Here is a 23,041-nt window from a genome sequence, read left to right as displayed (position 1 = left end):
GCTACCTTTAGAGCCTCCTCTGGACAATTTCGCTGAGCACAATTTGCAGTCCGCCTTTGTTTTCGCGTCTTCGTTCACTTTGAAATAATTCCACACAGCTGATATGTCTCGCCTCGCTTTCTCCCCGCTCTGAGCTGCAGCCGGGGCGGGCACTCAGGGCCTGTGATTAACCCCTTACATGCCGCTCAAACATAGACAGGTCTCAGACCATGGTATCGGTCCTCGGTATCGGGGGACTTTTAACGAGTACGAGTACTTTAGAAAATGTGGTATTGATACCAGATACCGGTATCGGTATCAGTGCATCCCTAACATGAAGATTACGGTCATCCAATAGTGATTTTCAGCCATGTCCCTTTCAGGCTCTTAACATCCATGAGATCAACAGTAACGAGGTGAGGGTTAGGGCTGAGTTTGTTTTAACCTTACATGACTCCATGTCAATGCCAAGATATTCAGAGTGTTCATATTTTTACATTCAGGAATATTATTCTGAAATTCATCCACAATTTGTAGTGTTAGTTTACTGCAGATTGATGAAACTTGTAATGAAACTTTCCATCTATACTTCTGAGAAATGCTGAGATGCTAAGAAATGAATAAAGTTGTGTCTAAGAATCTAGATTACTCACTGATGCTTATCAAATAAACGCCAGGACTTTAGACCCTCCTGGACAACGAGGGTCTGAGGGATCTTCCAGGAATGATGACACTATATTCCGGAGGACTGGTTGGTGATAATTTGATACCTGCTGATCTCTAATCTTGAACGTAACCTGCTCTCAAATACATCTGCACTACAACTTACCTTTCCATAATACTGAAAATGCCGTAAGTTGCCTGGATGAGACAAAATCCCAGTTGATTGCAAAGTCCACTGGTGGACGTTAACAGGTTAATGGTGGTTAGGAAATCGCTTCTAGATACAGTATCACCACCGTCTATGGTAGTAGTGTGTTATCTTCCAGATACAGGCAAAAGCATGGAGGAATCTACTTTTTAAAGGATTTAAAGGAAACTTTAAATATAAATTACATTTTATATAGAGATATAGAGATTATAGAAAATTAATTTAGAAATTTAAAATATAAGATAAAGATGTTTTAGCTGAGGGAACTTTAACTCTGAGGATATGCTGAAAAGTTCTTGGTAAGAATTTATATTAACAGACAATTTGAACTCTCCCTCTGTCCTCTGATGTGACCTCAATCACTAGACTTAGAGACAGTTGCACATAGTCCTATCTTCCTGACATAAACAAGCCACAGCAGCCATGACGGACTCTGTCTGATAGCCAATTATCTCCACTGCTAATGTCCGGAACTGAGCATCTCATCAGGGACCAGTCCAATTCACTTCTGCACCGTCTCCCCTTGCCTTCATCTCCTGCCGGGTGTGAAAGACAAATATATTCTGCTATTATATGTTCAGTAATGTGTGTTTGTGGGTGTATGTGTGCACCCCCCACCCCCCCACAACTGTCTACTCATTTGCAAGCAATTAGGCTGATGCCTCTTTGAAATGTTACTTTGGTTGACAAGCAAGCGAGCAGCATGGAAGTATAAACAGGAAATGAAAAAGAAGGGGAGAGTGGGTTGGAGAGGGATAGATGGAGTGGGGAAATTAAAGTTACCTTCATTTTAAGAGGCAGAGCAGTTTAAGGTCACCGGCAGTGTTGGGACTAACGCGTTATTAAGTAACGCGTTACAGTAACTACGTTATTATTGTGGTAACGAGTACGGTAACTAGTTATTATGCCAAAATCAGGAACGCGTTAGTCGTTACTGGGATTTAGATAGGCTCGTTACTCGTTACTTCATGTGGTGGCTATCGCGGAGGTTCCACAGATTCAGTAACATTAGCAAGTGGTGGAGGCCAGCAGGTGGATGAAGGAAAGGGGACGCAGAAGGAAAAGAGACCCGAGGCGGCCGCCGGTCCAAGTGTGAACTGAACTTCGGGTAAGAAGTTATGACCTGCAGTCTATCTGGGTCAGATATAAACCAAGTTTAGGTGGAGTTTATTTTCGTTATTCTGACTTTTTCCGTACTGCGTACTAGCTAGCATGACGGAGTTTCTATACAGCTGGGTGGGTGCTATGTAGTTAATGATGTTGAACTTTATTTTGTTCATAAGTTATTAGAGTTGCCAACCGTCCCGTCTGGTATTCAGAGAAAATATTACGCGTTTCTTATTGAGGTGAAAAGGAACAGTTTGTCCCGTAATTCAGCTACAATGAAAAAGGCACAAAGCTGGAGTTATTCTGTGTCTTTGCTGCACAGCTGCCTCTTCTTCTTTCATTCTCCCCCTCCCTCTCCCGTTTCTACTTCAATCATGAAAACTGATCAATGATCAGCTGATCAGCTTTTCTCTGTTGTTTATTTATCGCCCACTTTGCGCCGAAAGAGGAAACCAGCGGATGTCGCGCTAAACAACAGCAGCACGTTTAAGCTTGATCAGCTGTTGTTAGAATTTATTTAATATTAATTTCTAGTATCAGCTGATGTTTGCTGGAGCCACAGCTGCAAAAAAGCTGCTGGTCATGATATGGGTTTGTACAGTGGGGCAAAAAAGTATTTAGTCAGCCACCGATTATGGAAGTTCCCCCACTTAAAATGATGACAGAGGTCAGTAATTTGCACCAGAGGTACACTTCAACTGTGAGAGACAGAATGTGAAAAAAAAATCCATGAATTCACATGGTAGGATTTGTAAAGAATTTATTCGTAAATTAGGGTGGAAAATAAGTATTTGGTCACCTCAAACAAGGAAAATCTCTGGCTCTCACAGACCTGTAACGTCTTCTGTAAGAAGCTTTTCTGTCCCCCACTCGTTACCTGTATGAATGGCACCTGTTTGAACTCATCATCTGTATAAAAGACACCTGTCCACAGCCTCAAACAGTCAGACTCCAAACGCCGCCATGGCCAAGACCAAAGAGCTTTCGAAGGACACCAGGAAAAGTATTGTAGACCTGCACCAGACTGGGAAGAGTGAATCTACAATAGGCAAGCAGCTTGGTGTGAAAAAAATCAACTGTGGGAGCAATTATCAGAAAATGGAAGACATACAAGACCACTGATAATCTCCCTCGATCTGGGGCTCCACGCAAGATCTCATCCCGTGGGGTCAAAATGATCATGAGAACGGTGAGCAAAGATCCCAGAACCACACGGGGGGACCTGGTGAATGACCTGCAGAGAGCTGGGACCAAAGTAACAAAGGTCACCATCAGTAACACACTACAACGGCAGGGAATCAAATCCCGCAGTGCCAGACGTGTTCCGCTGCTGAAGCCAGTGCATGTCCAGGCCCGTCTGAAGTTTGCCAGAGAGCACATGGATGATACAGCAGAGGATTGGGAGAATGTCATGTGGTCAGATGAAACCAAAGTAGAACTTTTTGGTATAAACTCAACTCGTCGTGTTTGGAGGAAGAAGAATACTGAGTTGCATCCCAAGAACACCATACCTACTGTGAAGCATTGGGGTGGAAACATCATGCTATGGGGCTGTTTTTCTGCCAAGGGGACAGGACGAGTGATCCGTGTTAAGGACAGAATGAATGGGGCCATGTATCGTGAGATTTTGAGCCAAAACCTCCTTCCATCAGTGAGAACTTTGAAGATGAAACGAGGCTGGGTCTTCCAACATGACAATGATCCAAAACACACCGCCCGGGCAACAAAGGAGTGGCTCCGTAAGAAGCATTTGAAAGTCCTGGAGTGGCCTAGCCAGTCTCCAGACCTCAACCCCATAGAAAATCTGTGGCGGGAGTTGAAAGTCCGTGTTGCTCGGCGACAGCCCCAAAACATCACTGCTCTCGAGAAGATCTGCATGGAGGAATGGGCCAAAATACCAGCTACTGTGTGTGCAAACCTGGTAAAGACCTATAGTAAACGTTTGACCTCTGTTATTGCCAACAAAGGTTATGTTACAAAGTATTGAGTTGTATTTTTGTTATTGACCAAATACTTATTTTCCACCCTGATTTACGAATAAATTCTTTACAAATCCTACCATGTGGATTCATGGATTTTTTTTTCACATTCTGTCTCTCACAGTTGAAGTGTACCTCTGGTGCAAATTACTGACCTCTGTCATCATTTTAAGTGGGGGAACTTGCACAATCGGTGGCTGACTAAATACTTTTTTGCCCCACTGTACATCTGATGAGAGGGAAACATGACGATGAAACCAGGAGATGTCCTTACTGAATCATCAGAGCTGAACAGGTGATGGAGAAACAGGTTTACCTTTTAGCTGACATGAATGAGTTGAAGGGAAGTTATGAACTGTTTCTGAGAGACAAATAACCCCAGGATCCTTTTTTAGGTAGCTGACAGCTGGTAACTGTGCAGGTGCGGATCTAGCAAAGTTTTGCCAGGGGGGCCAGGTAGGGCATTAACAGGGAGAGGTGGGCACAAAGAAATACTTTTCTTTCTTATTCTCATTTAAAATGTCTAGCTTTTAAAAAAGAATTATCTGAATCTTACAACAAACGATTGATAGATTAATGCATATATACCATCAGAACAGTGTGCATCACTGTCACAACAGTGTTTGTTTTTATTCAAAGGCTTTATGATTTTTCCTATAATGGTGGGCCAGTCTCTAGTCAAAATGTCCGGGACGATTTTGTTGTCCCAGTCCAGCCCTGTATGCAGCTCATCTGTTGTTACCTACATCTTCCTATTCAGAAGGCAGAATTTCCGAGTTCTGAGTACAATCGAAAGCACCACGACTGCAGTTTTTGTGTTGGATGTAAAAGGCGCACATGACACTGTGACGTAGGCTAGAATCATGGCAGCAGTCAGTGGCGGTCCAGGCGTGGGATTTCTCTTGTGGAAATATGCACATTATCTTTTCCTTTCTATTGGTAGGTGGCACAGTGCACTTGTGGCATGTAAGCAAGCTAGAAGACTGGCAATCTGGCTGGATATCCAGTTACGGAAGCAACACATTAACAAGAGAATTCTGAGTAAAACCAAAGTTACTTTCCCTAGTAACTAGTTACTTTGAAAGTAACGAGTAACTTGAAGTAACTGAGTTACTTTTGAGAGACGTAACTAGTAATGTAACTAAGTTACTATTTTAAAGTAACTTACCCAACACTGGTCACCAGTGACCTGTTTAGCATAAGGGTCCTAGTTACATCACAGCTACCCATTTATATGTATTATTCACCTATTTTTCATACTTAAAGGGAACATCTTCTAGTTTCTAACCATGACTTTACCACACCCTAAAATGGTTTTCTTGTAGCCTGAAGGATGTTAAAAGGACCTGCCTAGCGTACACTTAATAAACTGATGAAGTTTGTTCATAATGTTTAAATTCTGCCTGTCACTAGGTGTCTAAAGGTGACAGGCAATGGAGAGAAAGTGTTGGATGGCTTGCGGTAGCATTTAAAGAAGTCTGAAGAGGCTATAGAAGCTGCCATCAGTTTTGCCTGCATGCTTGGTGTGATGCTGACGCTGAGCAAAAAATGAATATTGGAAACACTCAAAAGCCACAAAATCCCAGTTTCTCTTTTTGTCATCTTTCTTCTCACTTATCACTCTGATGTCAACTCAGACAATTTTATCAGTGCCACTGGCTACAGGTTATTCCCTTTATAATAGTGGATGGGAATATGGTGGCACAAGGAGCCTCACTATAGTCAGTCATATAGGCATCAGAGGCCACAGGGAGGAAATTCCACTTAAGGCAACAATGTAATGAATAGTAAAATGTGTTTTCCTCACAGGACATCTGTGTTTGTGTGCATCAGTGTGCGCACCACTGAAATGTGTGAACTCCTAACAGTAATTGCAAAGCAAGCTGTTTTTTAGGATTGTGTAGAACAGAGTATGTTCTTGTGTGATAATATGTACTCCAGTGAACATTAAATCTTTACAATGTAGTGTTCTGCTCTGGCATTCATGTGGATGTTGCTTTGACTCTGAATACCCATCGAAGCATTGCCTGCAAGAGGTTTTTTATCATGCCAAAAAACTTGCAACTTGCGCATTCAGGTTTGTTGTTGGGACTGTACAATAAAGCAACATCTGAAAATACCCATATTAATTGACACCGCTGTAGGCCCACATTAACTTGATCCTTACTTGAAAATGCTTTCTCACATGGAGTTCTTGCACAATGCAGTAAAAGATTTAAAAGATCTCTATTTGACCTATTTGATCTCTATTTAAAATAGTTTGTTACTCTCTAAAAAAAAAAAAAAAGCCCTCCACAAAGCCAGGACATCTTACTATTTGTCACTGACTCCAGGGTTGTTCCTATTTTCCTTGACCAAAGATCTGTTGAGCCAATTATTTCTTTGATCTGAACTAGTATTCCAAAAATGTTAATTCTGTTCATCTGAACATAACGTTTTCAGTGGAGAAACTTTTCATCGCTCATACAAGTGACTTCTTCAGTCTCAGCTGTCTGCAGGTCAGCTAATTCAATAAAATCCTAATTCTGGTCTTCCATTTTCACAAGCTATCCTGATTGAAAAACAGCCATAAAATGATAAAAACACACATACAAATTCTGGAAAAAAAAACTTTAGAAACCCTCCAGTAAAAAACAGTCCATATGTTTTATGGGTAAAAGCCATTCCTCCATGTGATGTGACATTTTTCATAAATTTATTCCTCCAAGTTTCCCAGATTGCTACTCCATATTTGAGTGTGTGTGTGTGTGTGTGTGTGTGTGTGTGTGTGTGTGTGTGTGTGTGTGGCAGTTAGAGGGGAAACAACAAGAGAGCAACTTTTACATAAAGTTTACTGTGCAGCAGGGATGGATAGACAGTGATGCCGAAAGATAGCACCTGACCATGTGTCTGCATGAAGAATGTGCCCAGTGTGAGGTTCCTCCCTCAGGGAGCAGGCTGACAGCAACTGCTAATTAGACTTGCTGGTTTCAAGCAAGAAAGATGGAGACAGATAGAGCGGAAGGAGGAAAAGAAAACTGAGAGATATTATGCAAAAGTTAGGGAGAGACAGATCACATGGACAGTTTCAGTAAGAGGCCGTGTGTGTGTTAGAGAGATGGAGGGAAAAGTGTGGCTGTTCAGAATGAAACCATCAAACTGCCAGAAAGGTAAATGAGAGAATGTTTTCTTATTGTATACCAAAAACCAAGATGTGTGCAAAATATGTAGGAAATTTGGTATTCTTAGTCCTTTTAATGAAAAAAACAAAACATTTATGTGTACTGTGTAAGTTATTCAGTAAAATTTGTATTGTGTCTTATTGTAATTTCAACCTTTCAGTTAAGGCTTACATGGCCTAGTTAAATTTATTAGTGTGCACACTCACACTATATCCTTGTGGGGACATCTCATTGATATAATGCTTTCCCTAACTCTAACCTAACCATAACCTAACTGATACTTTGACACTCAAACAACATTTTGAGTCTCAAAAATGCCTTCAAACTTGTGGGGACTGGGATCTTAGTCACCCATAACGGCTGTTGGTCCCCACAAGTATCGTAAACCTCCAATTTTTGGTCCCCAGAAAGAAATTAATACACACACTACACACACAGAAAGAAAGAAAAAGAAAGCACCAGATGTCATACAGTGGCTCTTTAACACACTTTATCCTGAAAAGAGTTGAATACCCACTTTGCAACCCACTTCCACTCATCCCCTCCTTTTATGCAGTTCCTGACTTAATCAATTAAATGTAATTTTGAGAGAGTTGCTTTATTTTCTTACAATCTGTTCTGAGGTTTTCCCGTTCCCCCAAAATTTCTAAGATTTTCAAGGCCCCTGGGAACCCAGCAGAAAACTAAAACATCAAGTTGAACTCACCGTAAAAACTTTTACGAGTAGCCAGAACTTTAACAATGCCTTTAATGAATGTGTATTTTGGAAAGAAATCATGCAATTCAAGGCCACATTTTCATGTTAATATTGACTGCAGTGATGCGTTTCATGTAAGGAGGAGGAGAATGGGGGAGGGATGGGTTAAGGAAATGTGGGAGAGTGAGAGAAGAAAGGAAAATGGAAGAGAAAATTAGATGGAACCTTTTGTACCCATTCCCTCGCTGGTTTCTTTGATACGTTCAGCATTGCATAATGATATGCAAATATGACAAAATATGAAAGTGGTACTGAGCGGGGAAATCTGGTCTAATGCACTGTTTTCAGAGTTTTGAAAATGCCTTTCAATCTGAAGAGTCCTTTTCATTTGCCTCTTACGAAATCCTCATTCAGCCATTTCTCCCCTTTTCTGTCTACCAGCTTCCATCTCAAACTCTTTCACCCAGTTTGCAATTTTTTTCGGAAGTCTTGCTCTTTCTGCAACTTTTTCTCCCTGCTTCTAACACCCATCCCCAAGCATGTACGTATAGAAGTCAATAGTCCTAAGAAGCTATACAGTCCAGAGCTTTTAAGTCAATGTCACCTTCAGGCTCACTGCTGGTGCTATAGCAGTGTGCATTATTAAGAGCCAACTGTAAAAGCTCAGAATACTCTGGGGAGAGGGGTTTAGAGCCCTGGAACTGATCCTGAAACAATTTCACCGAGAGTAGGTTTCCCACGCTAACCAACCCTGAAGAACATCTTTCTCTGCAACGTCTCCTGATTGCTTTTGGGAGTGGTAACACTGAATAATTTTATGTTTGGGAGGAAGAAGAAAGAGAAGGGAATGAATTAGATTAAAAAAAAGAAATTTATACAAACCAACCAATCGTAAAGCTTCTGCTGGGCGCTGAGTTCCTAAAACTCTTACCCATATAACTAAATCCGAAAGGGCTATGTTTTGAATATATGTTGCCCTACATGAGATTTTATTCCTGCCTATAATTTTCTGCATATATGTGGATGTAAAAAATGATCCCCTTTAATCACAGCATTGCAGTAACAAAATTCAAACGCGGCACATTTGTAGAAGAATGAAAGCCATAAAGGTTAACATAGATGTCTTGTCTGCACACGTCAGTCTCAAGTCAGGAAGTGTATGACCTTTGTGATCTTTAATCTTGGGATTGGACCAACTTCAAGCTCTTTTTGTGTGTGTTAGTCCAAAAGTCCAAAACAGTTAATGTTTACAGTCAAATCAATTAGTTTCAAACATTGTCAGGGATTGGCTTGCAGCTTCGTATCTTTGTGTCTCCTCGGTTCTCATGAGGGAAGAACCAGTCTGAAATGTGGAGAGCACATCACACTCAAAAAGCAAGATTTCTATCAGTAACAGTAAAAGTCTCATCTATTCAGTTCAGTTTTAAATTAAAGCTATCAGTAGTTTGGAGATATTTTGCGATTGCTGTAACAGTAAGTTCTGGCATGTAGTTTTCCATATTTAATTTGCTAAAATGCCACATGGTGCCCAAGTGAGCTGATGCAATTAAAAGACTAAGCTGAACTTCTCTGGCATCTTCTTTTACACTACAATATCTTTGGTAACACTTCTTGGGATCATGTGTTTAAACACCACTCTGCATTTAGTCACTAGTAATTCTTGTCTTTTCCTGTCTTCCTCCCCTAACCGCCAGCCCATTGTGATGGCTGTCCCTCCCTGAGTCTGGTCATGCCGGAGGTTTCTTCCTGTCAAAAGGGAGTTTTTTTCTTCCCACTGTCACCAAGTGGGTTTTACCTCTGTTATTGTTGGGTCTTTACCTTAAAATACAAACTACCTTGAGGCAAATACTGGGACTATTGATACTGGTGCTATATAAATAAAATTGAATTGAATATTTTCTGCTCTTCTTTAACATAATAAGTTGTTGTCATCTCGTCTGATCTTTACCCGTTTAACTTCTGCTCAAAAACTAAGGTGGATCTGCAGTAATAATAAAACTGAGGGCAGGAAAAAAGAGATTCGCACAAATAAGAGCCATGCACATTAAAGACTTTCACGGTCAGCTGAAACGAAGAAAGTGCAAATTTTTCACGTTATTTATTGTGGTTCTGTTCTCTATTGTTTTTATTTTAAATGTAAATTGTGTACATTTATATATTTTGTGTATTAACTTTTTTCTATTATTATGAGCCTCTATTCATAATTTTTACACAAGACTCTACTGTAGTCTTTTGTAAAAGCATTAATGTGACAACAATAATTTATTATTGTAAGACTTTTTCTGAGTTAAAAGATTGCCTTTGTTATTTTTATGGAAACGTTAGCAGAGTGTACTAATGCGCCATAATGCCAGCACGTTAAACTGCTATCAGAGCACCGAAAAAGCCTCTTTGAAATAAATAGTATCACAAAAATCATTTTTAGAATCTCAACCAACAGATCTGAACTTTACTTGTAAAGTGTAGAAAATGGTTGTCAATGTTTTGCAGCTTTGGAAGGTTGAAGTTAAGCTGCTTGTGGAAAACTCTGATAAATGATGCTGCCCTGCTGAAAGGGCTTCCAGATCAGAACTGCCGATGACACAATTTAATGATGTCTCTGCATGCTTTAAAAAAAAAAAAAAAAAAAAAATCACATATTCAGCTGAAATGTACATCATATTTCTAAATGATTCAGCAGGAACTTTAATCTATTAAGCTGTGATAGTATCTCCCACAACTTACAAAAGTCCTGCAGTAAAGAAAGAAAATATTTTTGAACAAAAACCAAAAAGTTACACTCAAATAAATTTCTGCCTCAAATGCTGACTTGACTGATTTTGTTACATAAAAAAACTCCACAAATTTGTTACATAAGTGCAAAGTCATTACATTTAGTGGAATATGGTCAAGTGAAATTTACTTGCATTTATTTTCCTTCATGATTAAAAATAAACCCTTGATTATATATATTTCAGTTGCTTTTTACTCTGAATTATTGCTTCATGTTAGTGGAAGGTGAAGAATCATTTGAAATCAGTTGAAAGCTTAGGTAATGATGTCACAAGCTATATAGTTTGATTAGCATCCCTCTTATAATTGTGAGTCAGCAAATATTGCCATAGACATGTGTCTAGCAATGAGCTTGTATTAAACATCTAGGGTTGAGGATTTAGAGTTGACAGTTTAGAAATGGCTTGCATTGTTAAAATCATCATTGGCGGGCCACATTTACCTATGTTTGTGGCTTGTCACTTCGATTTTATTTATAACCATATTCAAGGTTGTTTTTTTGTAAAAGATGAGTCATTCATACTTAACACTTGGGCCTGCAGTCTTATAATAGGAGTCTGCTTGTCAGCCAGGAAGTGAGAAGAGGACGGCATACAAAACTAGAATGTTGCCAACTGCTTGATTTGAAATTAATGGAAAGAGAAACAGAGAAGAAACAGTCAAAATATACTGGGAAAGACTGAGAACCACTTCTTGCAATGTTTTTGCATTATACGGGACTTTCCATTTTTTCTCATAACGCAACACACAGTAAGATAATCATGAAAAGAAATCTGTAAAAGAAGGGTGTATGAATAAAAATGAACAGGGAAAGCAGACCTACCGCATGGAGTGGGTTGCCCTGATCGATTGGCACCTTGAAATCTGCCTGAAGCTCATCAAAAGCTGTTATCTGACACAAAGAGAGGGAAAGAAATGATCACTGTATAACAAGTAAGATAGAGGGACTGTAAAGAGCAACATTTCTCACTTTGAAAGAACATCATTATTTCACAGAAACAGCCTGCAGTGTAGATTTATGTACCGAGCTGAGCTGCAGAGTGCCAATGTTATTAGACTGTCTTTGCTTTATGCTAAATAAGTAAAATTAATCATAACCATAATCATAATCCATAATCATAACCATATAAATCATAAGTACTTTCCAAATACAATGAAAAAAAAATGTAAAGAAAAGTGTATGAGTTCAAAGATTTACATCTCTTTAGTCTGCTTCACCATAAAGCACTATTGCTTTTCAGACAGATAGAGCGAGGTAGAGAGATTCATATCTTCAGCAACCAAGGACTATACAAGTACATTTCCACCAAAAATACTTTGAACTTTCAGTCCTGAACCTTGTTTCTCACGCACACAGACAGAGGACCTGAAAATGTCTTCAGCTCACTGGATGACTGCATTTCCACGTGGTCTAAAACCTCACAGATTAGGCAAATTAGTCCACTTATGTTTAAAATCCATCTGAATTATGTAAGGACAACATGTCTGCAGTTTGATGTTTCATTTGCTGAACAAACTAGTCAACTTGCTGCAATGCCAGAAAAGCATTTGACATGGAGATTATATTCTGTACTTTAAAACCTCATCTCTCTCCAAGTTGCTTTTACTAAGAGCCATTATTGATCCATCCATCCATCCATCCATGAGTAGTAGCTCAGTGTCTTTCCCTCTGACAAACAGTTTGATTACATTCTCACACTGTGGGAGAGATTATTCGCTAAGTGTCCAAGATCAACAATTTTGATCCACTTCAAAGAAAGTTGTACTAATGTCAGCTAACAGCACCTAACAGAGGCTAACATCAACTAACAGATACTAACTGGACCTAACAAATGGTAACTGCCGCTACCAGGAAAAACATAGAAGTGAGCTACACTAACTTATCAACCCGTATCAGACCCTTTCATCAAAATTTACAGCCTCCTCCAGAGTTAATAGACATGGACACATATTGACAGTTGAGGTAAACAGCAGACTGACAGTCTAAACTCACAACAGAGTTATTTGTCCTACAGCAGCCACCGTACACAGCAAATTCAAAAGTGTTAAATGTTTTGGTGTTAATAGTCTTCTTGCAAAAGTATAGTTAATTTTACTCTAAGCAGAGTCACATTCTTTTAATGTAACTCTGAGGTGTAAAATGATAGTAGTTAAAATCGAGTGTTAAAAATGAGTGTTTCTCTGTCAAATCTGGAGGTGTTACAATGGAAACATTAACTCCTGACCTCTTAACTCTGAACTCCTACAGGGGCTATGACACCAACAGAGTAAATTCACAGACTCCGCCCCCAGCACGGCTCCAATCGAAGCTGAAGTGAAGCCGTTTCAGAACATTTTGCTCTACATATTTGAGTTGTTTGCCATGCTTGGTAAGTCATTTTTTCAAAGATTGTTTCAATTATTATTATGAGCTTTTACTTCTGTGGCTCTTTGGAGTTGAGACAAAGCTGTGTGAAAGGCATTAGCCATGTTGCTCGGTGATAGCATAACATTCTGTTTTAGCTAGCTGAAAGGTATTGTTTGCGGGCAAATACCACAGCCTTGAGAAAAAGCTTGCATGTGAATTTTCAGTCAAACTTTTGGTCAAATACACCTAAAACAATGTGTAGAATGTGAAATGTTGGTATAATGGTGCTACTTGAAGCCTGAAACCGATCGCCCAAAAAAAAAACAAAAAACAAAAAAAAACACACGAGCAAACAGCAGTAGCAGACGTCCTGACTGGGTTCTACGTTAGCATAGATCCCTCCAGAGTTTTGTGCACACGGTTTAGGTAAAAATCAAAAAGGTTGAGGTTTTACATTTAGTTCAGTATTACCTGTTGCCTGTGTCCTTGTCTTTTGGGAAAATACTTTACACAAGTAATGGCTCAAAGAGGATTCCTTTTTTTTTTTTTTTTTTTTACTGTGCTGCAATTGATTACTGGATTATTTGTGCCATTAATTAGTGTCAACTAATTTTTATTCAATCTCCGCACAGGATATGCTTGTGAAGATGGAATATGGGGGAGAGCAGAAGTGCGTTGAAGTTCCACAAAGGGATGAATGAAGGACATGCATATTGTATTGAAGAAATAAGTGATGAGAATGCTGTTATTTGCATTTACCATGTCAGACCTTTTGATAAACAAAATTCTAATGAAAGTGAGAACATGTATACTGTTACATCTTTCAGAAAATGTTTTGAAATTGTGGTGCACAGTTCAGAATAAATGTTTTTCAAAAACCATTGCATCTTTTTAGTAAATGTTTATTTCCAAAAGAAATTTCTAGAAGTTCAGAACAGTAAAATTCCCGCTTTTTAGAATGAATTAGAAGATAACTCTTACGTAGTTAAACTAAAATACTCTTTGAGAGTTAATATATAAACTCTTAACACCAAGTGTTAAATTATCAACTCCAGACAGATTTGGTGTTTAACACTAAATCAGAGTTAACGTACCAACTCTCCAAAAAGAGTTAAATTAACACTCTCTGGTGTGGACCCGTATAGACACTTTAATAGTGTTGAAATCAAATCCAACAGTGTTAATTTGGACATGCTGGATTTGCTGTGTAGCAATGATTATGCAATTGAATTGGGAGGGTAAGAAAACAGAGCTCAGGTGACTGCAATCTGAAATCTACTGACATCAAGTGGTGAGATTTTACACACTGTAATGAAATATAAAACATTTTGTATGGGTTTGGAGTATTACATCATCTGCCATTTGAAAACGACACTTCAACTTCATCATCATTCACACAATCTGCCATAATTAATCAGATCTACCCACAAGTGACATCAAGCCATTCACCCACCACTGCACTGTAGGTCTTAGTTTAGTTCTTAGTGATAACAATGCTATTGATGAATAGCAGTAAAAAACGATGCAACAGTTCAATTGGTGTTTTGTGTTGCAGTGGAAGCAATTGCACTACAAAGACAGATGCCACTGCTTGACTAGCTGGGCCTCATGAGGCAATGAGAGAGCTAAAGTGACAGTGCTGGAAAAGATTAGTGTATTTCTCAGTGTATCCATGAGATACTCTGTGTCTCCAGTGCGTGTATATCATGGGAGAGCTGTGAGTTGTGAGAACACCAACAGCACACATATCAGTGTGTGCGTGCCACGTTTAGATATTTTTGTGAGGACCAAAACTTGGAATGCTACTACTGGGGACCAACAGTGCCTTATGGGGACAAAATGCTCGTCCTCAAGAGTTTGAAAGAATTTTGGAGACTGAAAATGTGGTTTTAGTGTAAGTTAGTTTATGGTTAGGTTTAGGCTAAGAGTTAGGGTTAGGTATTCAAGTTTGATGAGTTAGCCGTTAAGGAAAGCATTATGTTAAGTACAGGGTGGGCCATTTATATGGATACACCGTAATAAAATGGGAATGGTTGGTGATATTAAAGGCCTATTTGTGGCACATTAGTATATGTGATGGGGCACACTCCTCAAGATGGGTGGTGACCATGGTGGCCATTTAGAAGTCGGCCATCTTGGATACAACTTTTGTTTTTTCACTAAGAAGAGGGCCATCTGACACATCAAACTTACTGGTAGTGTCACAAGAAAAACAATGTTGTGCTTGGTTTCAACGTAACCTTATTCTTTCATGAGTTATTTACAAGTTTCTCTTTTTTCACAGCCATTGACACGTCGAAGAGTTTAACATGTGAGGAGCCGATCGAAATTGTGTTGATATCTGGTGAACGCAGTAACCAGGTCATTGCAGTAGATTTCAATGCAAGACACCCTACGAGACCACCCATCTCCCCTGCTACAGTTAGCAAACTGCTTGCTAAATTTCGGGAAACTGGTTCAGTGTTGGATTTGCCAAAATGTGGACGCAAGAAAACTGTCACTAATGAAGAAACATCAGTGGCTGTCCTAGCTTTATTCAGCAAGAGCCCACAGCATAGCACTCGCCACATGTCACTGGAGAGGGGCATTAGTCGAACATCCCTTCGGCGGATATTAGCTACTCACAAATTGCACCCTTACAAACTCCAGCTACTGCAGAATCTCAACGAGGATGACCCAGATCGGCGCACAGAATTTGCAGAATGGGCAAAACAAAAATTGGAACAGGACCCTCAGTTCACGCAGAAGATTTTGTTCAGTGATGAGACAAACTTTTATGTGAATGGCAAAGTTAACAAACAAAACCACCGCTATTGGTCTGACACTAACCCACATTGGATGGATCCCTCCAAGACTGTTAGAACAACAAAAGTGCTGTTTGGTGTGGTATATGGGGTACGATAGTGGGTCCATTCTCAAGGCTCAACCTCAAGGCCACTGGATATTTGAAATTGCTACATGATGATGTGTTTCCCTCTTTATGCACTGAAGCTGGCACGTTCCCTGAGTTTTTCCAGCAAGATGGTGCACCACCATATTATGGGTGCCCAGTCCGAGCATTCCTAGATGAACAGTTGGATTTGTCGTCGTGGGCCAGTTGAATGGCCCCCAAGGTCTCCCAATCTGACCCCCTTAGACTTTTATCTTTGGAGTCATCTGAAGGCAATTGTCTATGGTGTGAAGATACGAGATGTGCAGCACCTGAAACTACAGATACTGGATGCCTGTGCTGGCATTTCTGTGGTCAGAAACTTGTAAATAGCTCATGAAAGAATAAAGTTACGTTGAAACCAAGCGCACCATTGTTTTTCTTGTGACATTAGCAATAAGTTTGATGTGTCAGATGGCCCTCTTCCTATTGAAAAAACAAAAGTTGTATCCAAGATGGCCGACTTCTAAATGGCCACCATGGTCACCACCCATCTAGTGGAATGTGCCCCGTCACATATACTAATCTGCCACAAACAGGACTTTAATATCACCAACCATTCCCATTTTATTACGGTGTATCCATATAAATGGCCCACCCTGTAGATATGGTCACTAAGATATGAAAACAAGTGTGTGTGTGTGTGTGTGTGTGTGTGTGTGTGTGTGTGTGTGTGTGTGTGTGTGTGTGTGTGTGTGTGTGTGTGTGTGCAGAGTCAGTAAAATTGGATTTCTGTGTGTGTAGTATAAAAATACTATCAATGCATTATATGTTATATGAGCAAGAGACCAATGAAGCAGTTTCATATGTGTTTGCACATGTGAATGTGTGTACGGGGAATTAACAGTGATGACAGAGGTTCACACCAATCTTAGTTATTTCCCTGGGCTCTCCCACACACTGAAAGGCAGTGCTTTACATGTTATTTCCCAGTGGATCCTAACAGTGTTTGTGGCTCATTGCCTTGGTCTGTTACAGCACGTTAGCTTCCCCCAGGCTGTTCCTCATGGAGGACACACACACACACACACATCAATCCAAGCACAGTATGTACTCTTCCACAGAGACTACACATCATGCAGCAGAAAATTATCACCTATGCATTTTTATGAGCACGATATGAGAAGAAACACTCGATGTTCTGAGTGCATGTCATCCTTAGATGATAATTCACAGAATAAAAACCTGGTAGATGCACCAGAAATCAGAGGGTTGTATGCAAAATATAATTTAACGCCTCTTATTCAGGAAGGGGTTGAATTGAAAGCAATATAGCAAACAGACTGTTATATAGTGCTTTTCTATTCTTACCGAGTGCTCAAAACACTTGTACACAACAAGCCATAGCCACCCATTCACATTCATATTAATAAAGTGCTTATCATTGCCTCCATTATCAGATGTGCCTTGCACTCTCCTTCTTTTTGAATCCTCTGGAGATGTGTCCAACCAGTGTCCTATCATATGTCCAAATTGCCTGGAATCGATGGTTCAATGGTTTTCAAACACCGGCACAGGCCAGATTTAAAAAAACAAACAAAAAAAAAAACCATTTCAATGGAGAGCAAATGAGGTTCTGGTGCAGCAAATAATTTCACAACAAATTTCAGAGATGTTGATCACTATGTTGAATAATCACTTGGTTTTATGTATTTAGTTTAAAAAAGAAACTATATGAAACCAAACGTTTCAAGGCGACCTCAACCACACTACAAAGAGAACTTACTTTGGTAGCTTGTATCTATGATATAAATCTTTCAGTTTTAACCTGCAGGTACAGTCAAATATAACCTAGACTGAGCTGTAAATCTGGAGTTTCACCTGTTGTAGTCCTTCAGCGAATCCTACGTTTACCACGTTAGAAGGTTTTGTGTGCCGGTTTAAGAGGACAAAATAGCCCCTGGCTGGGTCATTCAAGGTAAACAGTTTGGGCATTTGAGAAGAAGCAATTTATGAAAACTTCAACATCTGAAGAAAGGATAGCACTGTCATTTGCTGAAGCAAACCTGGATAGAACAACTTGCCCTGAGGCAAAGAAGCCTGAGGCATGGGTTTGGAGCAAGACAGCAGAAGAACCCTTGTGAAGTGGCAACTTTCAAAGAAAGCTTAAATTGCTTGGACTTTGTTTACTGAGTACCTTCTCCTGAAGCAACTCAGGGGCAAAAAGGGCTTTGAGTGAGGCAAAAGATCAGAGCAAGAACCCAAACCAAAGCTCTGTTTGCTTGGATTACAGATACCAAAACCAGTACGGCTGCTTTGGTTTCTTCTCCTAACAAACTTATTTTAGCAGTAAAGCCAAATTTTGTTAGTCATATAGCAAAACTGTCATTGATAAAAGGGGCGATTGTGGCTGAAGAGTTGGGTGTTTGCTTTGTAATTGGAAGGTTGCCGGTTCGAGCCCCGGCTCGGACAGTCTTGGTCGTTGTGTCCTTCGGCAAGACACTTCACCTGCCACCTACTGGTGAGGGGCCGATGGCGCAATATGGCAGCCTCGCTTCTGTCAGTCTGCCCCAGGGCAGCTGTGGCTACTACTGTAGCTTGCCTTCACCAGTGTGTGAGAGTGAATGAATAGTGGTATTGTAAAGCGCTTTGAGGGGTCCCAAAAAGCGCTATATAAATGCAATCCATTATTATTATTATTGATACAAGCCACAACATTGGACAAAAGAGTCAGAGCATCAAATTCCACATTTCAAGACTGAGCTTATTTTTACTATCGACTGTTCTGAAACTTTAAGGGAAAACACACCAGAAAACAGAATTCCACCCCCTTTATCTCAGACTGCTCAGTCATGATTAGACACAAACATCTGCCCCTGAGCTGCAGACTACACAACCAAATCTCAAATTTGTCACATGCTCGAAGGGTGATTCCTTTGCAGTGACTGCATGCTGTGTTTTTGCAAATCCAGTTTTATTTTGATGTGGATGTTCACTGTAACAGAGTGCTTTGAAGTTAGGGTTGGCTGGCAAAAACAGCCAAACTGGCACCCTCCGCTCTTCTTTTGCCATGCCAAACTCTCCAGTGTCTTTCATTGCGACTAAGAGACTGACACCATGCTGTGTGTGTCTTTCCTGGGAAAGAGAGCAAAAAAAATGTTTATTTAGCCTAATTTGTTTGCCAAATTAAATTTGCAATTTCAGTTATGCCCGACCAAAAACATGCTTTAATTCTACCATGTAGCCGTTCATTTTAGAAACAACAAAAATCAGTAATAACAGAAATATGAAACGGTGGTTGCTAACAGGTAACAAACAAGCAATGGTTAAAGTGTGCTGCAACAATCCAAAAAGGCCTTCTGGCACCAGTTAATGTGAATTTAAATCAGATAGGCAGTTCAGTATAGGGCTGTGCGATATGACCAAAATCTCATATCCCGATATAAGACATCTATCATCCCGATAACGATATAAATCACAAAGTTTTAACGTTTTCTGTAAATTCTGTGAATCTCGGGCAGCTCGACTTGCGTGAAGTGTTTCCAGCTGGGTGTTGTGTACCTGGAGTTGAATGTTTTAACGGATGCATTAAAGGATGCATTTTTAGACATAAGTTGTAATGGCTGCCATTTCCTTTGTGAGTATTTATAACACAGCGTGCTGCGGGGAAAAGCCTGTTCTAACGTTTGAGTCTAAGGTTTATTTTTTAGCACCTGACAGCTCTTTATTGCTTCTCATCCGTAAATACTCTGCAGACTCTTTCGTGTGATTCAGTTTATTTTGAAAAGTCTCAACAGGATCTTGAGCTTTATTGTGAAAGGTTTATGTGGAGAATAAACAACCGGACACACGATGGTTTTAACGTCGTTGTTGCTAACAACCACGCATAAAAACAGGCGCTTGTCCGTCCGTAGTGTGGTTATATTAAATATAAGAGAATGAGAGAACTTTAAGAAATTAATATAGCCACTACAGTGGCCATCAAAACGATGAAAAAATATTGCCATGAACAGTTTATTTAGCGACACCACGAAACAAACGATAGCGTAAAATGAAATGATAGACGTTTTTATATCGTCATCCGATATACATCGTTATATCGATGTTACGGTTCGGCGTTGGCAGTGTATTGTTTTAGGCGTTTTGTTTTGGCGTGACTGTTATGTGTTTCCTGTTTTACTTTGAAAGTCTGTGTTATCTTAGTGTTCAGTTTACGTTTCCTTGTCTCGTCAGGTCTTATTTGCCCCAGCTGTGTATCCCTCCTGTGGTCCATTCCCTAATTGCTCCTTCTATGTATTTAAGCCCTGTGTTTCTGTATGTCATGGTCGCGATCTTCCCCCCCCGTTGTAAATAGTTTGGCGCCTAGTGTTTGGTGATGTAAATAAATGTCGTATCTTGCTTTAAATCTCGTCTTGGGATTATTTTTGTGGAAGTTGCACGCCGGTTGCCTAGGCCGGGGTGTAACATAATGGGGCTCGTCCAGTCGCTGGGGGGTCCGTGGACCGCTTAAGCCGTCCGCCGTCGCTGGTGGGTCCGAGGGGGGGACCGCTTCAGCCGTCTGTCTTTGCTGGAGGGTCCGAGGGACCGCTCCAGCCTTCATCCGCCGACACTGGAGGGTCCAAGGGACCGCTCCAGCCTTCATCCGCCGTCGCTGGAGGGTCCGGGGTACCGCTCCAGTCTTCGTTTGTCTTCGCTGGAGGATCCGAGGGACCGCTCCAGCCTTTCGTCTGTCTTCGCTGGAGGGTCCGGGGAACCGCTCCAGTCTTCGTTTGTCTTCGCTGGAGGATCCGTGGGACCGCTCCAGCCTTCTGCAGCTGGTGGGCTGCGTGTCTGTGTTTGCAGCTGGTGGGCTGCGTGTCCGTGTTTGCAGCTGGTGGGCTGCGTGTCTGTCTTCGCTGGAGGACCCGTGGGACCGCTCCAGCCTTTCGTCTGTCTTCGCTGGAGGATCCGAGGGCCCGCTCCAGTTTTCCGTTTCCACTGGAGGACCCGTCCAGCCATCAGCGTCGCCTGCGGGACGGCGGCCGGTGCCATATAGGCTGGACATGGAACAAACATTTTTCGTTGGGGTTGTATGTTTTAAATGATTGTTTTTTTGGGTGGGGGGGTATGTTACGGTTCGGCGTTGGCAGTGTATTGTTTTAGGCGTTTTGTTTTGGCGTGACTGTTATGTGTTTCCTGTTTTACTTTGAAAGTCTGTGTTATCTTAGTGTTCAGATTACGTTTCCTTGTCTCGTCAGGTCTTATTTGCCCCAGCTGTGTATCCCTCCTGTGGTCCATTCCCTAATTGCTCCTTCTATGTATTTAAGCCCTGTGTTTCTGTATGTCATGGTAGCGATCCCCCCCCCCCGTTGTAAATAGTTTGGCGCCTTGTGTTTGGTGATGTAAATAAATGTCGTATCTTGCTTTAAATCTCGTCTTGGGATTATTTTTGTGGAAGTTGCACGCCGGTTGCCTAGGCCGGGGTGTAACAATCGAACAGCCCTAGTTCAGTAACAAATATTGTCAAGCTAGCTCATTTTTGGTATGCTGCAGCCACATACAGTGGGGCAAAAAAGTATTTAGTCAGCCACCGATTGTGCAAGTTCCCCCACTTAAAATGATGACAGAGGTCAGTAATTTGCACCAGAGGTACACTTCAACTGTGAGAGACAGAATGTGAAAAAAAAAATCCATGAATTCACATGGTAGGATTTGTAAAGAATTTATTCGTAAATCAGGGTGGAAAATAAGTATTTGGTCACCTCGAACAAGGAAAATCTCTGGCTCTCACAGACCTGTAACGTCCTCTGTAAGAAGCTTTTCTGTCCCCCACTCGTTACCTGTATGAATGGCACCTGTTTGAACTCATCATCTGTATAAAAGACACCTGTCCACAGCCTCAAACAGTCAGACTCCAAACTCCGCCATGGCCAAGACCAAACAGCTTTCGAAGGACACCAGGAAAAGTATTGTAGACCTGCACCAGACTGGGAAGAGTGAATCTACAATAGGCAAGCAGCTTGGTGTGATGGAAGACAAGACAAAATGGAAGACATACAAGACCACTGATAATCTCCCTCAATCTGGGGCTCCACGCAAGATCTCATCCCGTGGGGTCAAAATGATCATGAGAACGGTGAGCAAAGATCCCAGAACCACACGGGGGGACCTGGTGAATGACCTGCAGAGAGCTGGGACCAAAGTAACAAAGGTCACCATCAGTAACACACTACAACGGCAGGGAATCAAATCCCGCAGTGCCAGATGTGTTCCGCTGCTGAAGCCAGTGCATGTCCAGGCCCGTCTGAAGTTTGCCAGAGAGCACATGGATGATACAGCAGAGGATTGGGAGAATGTCATGTGGTCAGATGAAACCAAAGTAGAACTTTTTGGTATAAACTCAACTCGTCGTGTTTGGAGGAAGAAGAATACTGAGTTGCATCCCAAGAACACCATACCTACTGTGAAGCATGGGGGTGGAAACATCATGCTATGGGGCTGTTTTTCTGCCAAGGGGACAGGAGGACTGATCTGTGTTAAGGACAGAATGAATGGGGCCATGTATCGTGAGATTTTGAGCCAAAACCTCCTTCCATCAGTGAGAACTTTGAAGATGAAACGAGGCTGGGTCTTCCAACATGACAATGATCCAAAACACACCGCCCGGGCAACAAAGGACTAAGAAGCATTTGAAAGTCCTGGAGTGGCCTAGCCAGTCTCCAGACCTTAACCCCATAGAAAATCTGTGGCGGGAGTTGAAAGTCCGTGTTGCTCAGCGACAGCCCCAAAACATCACTGCTCTCAAGAAGATCTGCATGGAGGAATGGGCCAAAATACCAGCTACTGTGTGTGCAAACCTGGTAAAGACCTATAGTAAACGTTTGACCTCTGTTATTGCCAACAAAGGTTATGTTACAAAGTATTGAGTTGTATTTTTGTTATTGACCAAATACTTATTTTCCACCCTGATTTACGAATAAATTCTTTACAAATCCTACCACGTGGATTCATGGATTTTTTTTCACATTCTGTCTCTCACAGTTGAAGTGTACCTCTGGTGCAAATTACTGACCTCTGTCATCATTTTAAGTGGGAGAACTTGCACAATCGGTGGCTGACTAAATACTTTTTTGCCCCACTGTAGTTCTGTTAGTCGACTAGAATTATCACTAGTGATACGAACTAATAAGAATTTATCGATTCCATTATCGATATAATGCATTGATTTGATTCATTATCAATTCTCTTATCGATTCTCATTGGCTCCACTTTGAAGACAC

General features: G+C 40.9%; 1 protein-coding gene across 5 annotated transcripts in view; it reads right to left on the bottom strand.

The window, feature by feature from the left end:
• cnih3 (cornichon family AMPA receptor auxiliary protein 3) overlaps positions 1–23,041 on the bottom strand; it is a 142,738-nt gene that overhangs the window by 95,397 nt on the left and 24,300 nt on the right. For all 5 annotated transcript variants that reach the window (XM_076874270.1, XM_076874271.1, XM_076874268.1 and 2 more), the window contains exon 2: positions 11,390–11,458. In XM_076874270.1, the coding sequence (XP_076730385.1) occupies positions 11,390–11,458 (69 nt within the window). The remainder of the gene's footprint in view (positions 1–11,389; positions 11,459–23,041) is intronic.

This window comes from Maylandia zebra, linkage group LG15 (genome assembly GCF_041146795.1).
Source record: "Maylandia zebra isolate NMK-2024a linkage group LG15, Mzebra_GT3a, whole genome shotgun sequence".
Classification (NCBI taxonomy): Eukaryota; Metazoa; Chordata; class Actinopteri; order Cichliformes; family Cichlidae; genus Maylandia; species Maylandia zebra.
The sequence above is the reverse complement of the archived record's forward strand: the minus strand, read 5'-3'. Positions and strand labels throughout refer to the sequence as shown.